The sequence below is a fragment of the Pterocles gutturalis genome, unplaced genomic scaffold (assembly GCF_000699245.1).
Source record: "Pterocles gutturalis isolate BGI_N339 unplaced genomic scaffold, ASM69924v1 scaffold4144, whole genome shotgun sequence".
NCBI classification, from domain to species: Eukaryota; Metazoa; Chordata; class Aves; order Pterocliformes; family Pteroclidae; genus Pterocles; species Pterocles gutturalis.
The window spans coordinates 10,749-11,797 of NW_010127912.1; the positions used below are offsets into that span (position 1 = coordinate 10,749).

The 1,049-nt window shown below is 61.3% G+C and overlaps 1 protein-coding gene across 1 annotated transcript in view; it reads left to right on the plus strand.

Annotated features, from left to right (window-relative positions):
- Positions 1–192, plus strand: part of LOC104466091 (transmembrane protein 17A-like) — a gene marked incomplete at its 5' end in the record, with an annotated part of 8,226 nt that extends 8,034 nt beyond the window's left edge. The window contains one exon of the mRNA XM_010079415.1: positions 5–192. Coding sequence (XP_010077717.1) covers positions 5–192 — 188 coding nt within the window. The remainder of the gene's footprint in view (positions 1–4) is intronic.
- Positions 193–1,049: the final 857 nt, after the last annotated feature.

The following is a 1,049-nucleotide window of genomic DNA, read 5'->3' on the forward strand; positions in this document are numbered from 1 at the left end:
ACAGACAGCCAGGTCATCCACCTGCCGCTGGAGATGGCCGTGCACAGCCTCCTCCTGGCCTTCCTTGTCACGGAGATCACAGCTGCCTTCCTGGCGCTGAAGACCATGACCAAGCGGCTGGCAGCACAGTTCTTCCTGCAGCAGTTCAAGGAGGGCGACAGGGGATGGCCGGGGCAGGCAGCGGAGGGGTGATGCTGCGTGACCCCTCCATCCCATGCAGTCAGTCCGGGATGGGAGCATTAAACAGCGCTCAGACCCCCGCTGCGCCTCCACACACTGTGTTTTTGAGCCGGTCTGCTCAGCAGCTTGTGGGGTCCCCAGAGTACCCCACGGGCACGGATCCGGCCGGTCCCTGTCCTGCACCAGGCTGAGAGAGCCCGAGGTGGGTGGGAGCGCAGGGTTCAGCACCTCCAAATGCTCAGGCTCACCCCAGGGCTGCACTCGTCCTCACTGTGTGTCAGCCCTGGCAGGAGGCAGGAACCAGGGGGTGCAGGAGCCACTGCACCCCCCAGCAAGCACCAGCCCAGGGGCTGCTGCCTTGAGCTCAGCTCTTGAACCTGCCCTGAGCACAGCCAAGTGTTGGGCTGGGGGGCAGCCCTGCTGCTCCCTGGGGAGCTCCCAAGGATCTGGGCAGCCTGCGTGAAGCCATGCCAGGCGAAAGCACGCATGGCACTGCGAGGCGCAGGAGTGACACCACTAAACCATCTGGAGACCCCATGTGCAGTACTGTGTCCAGGCCTGGGGCCCCCAGCACAAGAAAGATGTGGAGCTCTTGGAACGGATGCGGAAGAGGCCACAAAGATGACCAGAGGGCTGGAGCACCTCTCCTATGAGGACAGGTGGAGGGAATTGGGCTTGTTCAGCTTGGAGAAGAGAAGCTCCGGGGAGACCTCATTGTGGCCTTCCAGTGCTTGAAGGGAGCCTATAAACAGGAGGGGGAGCGACTGTTACAGGGGTTGATAGTGACAGGACAAGGGGGAATGGGTTTAAACTAAGAGACGGGAGATTTAGGTTGGGTATTAGGTGGAAATTTTTCACAGTGAGGGTGG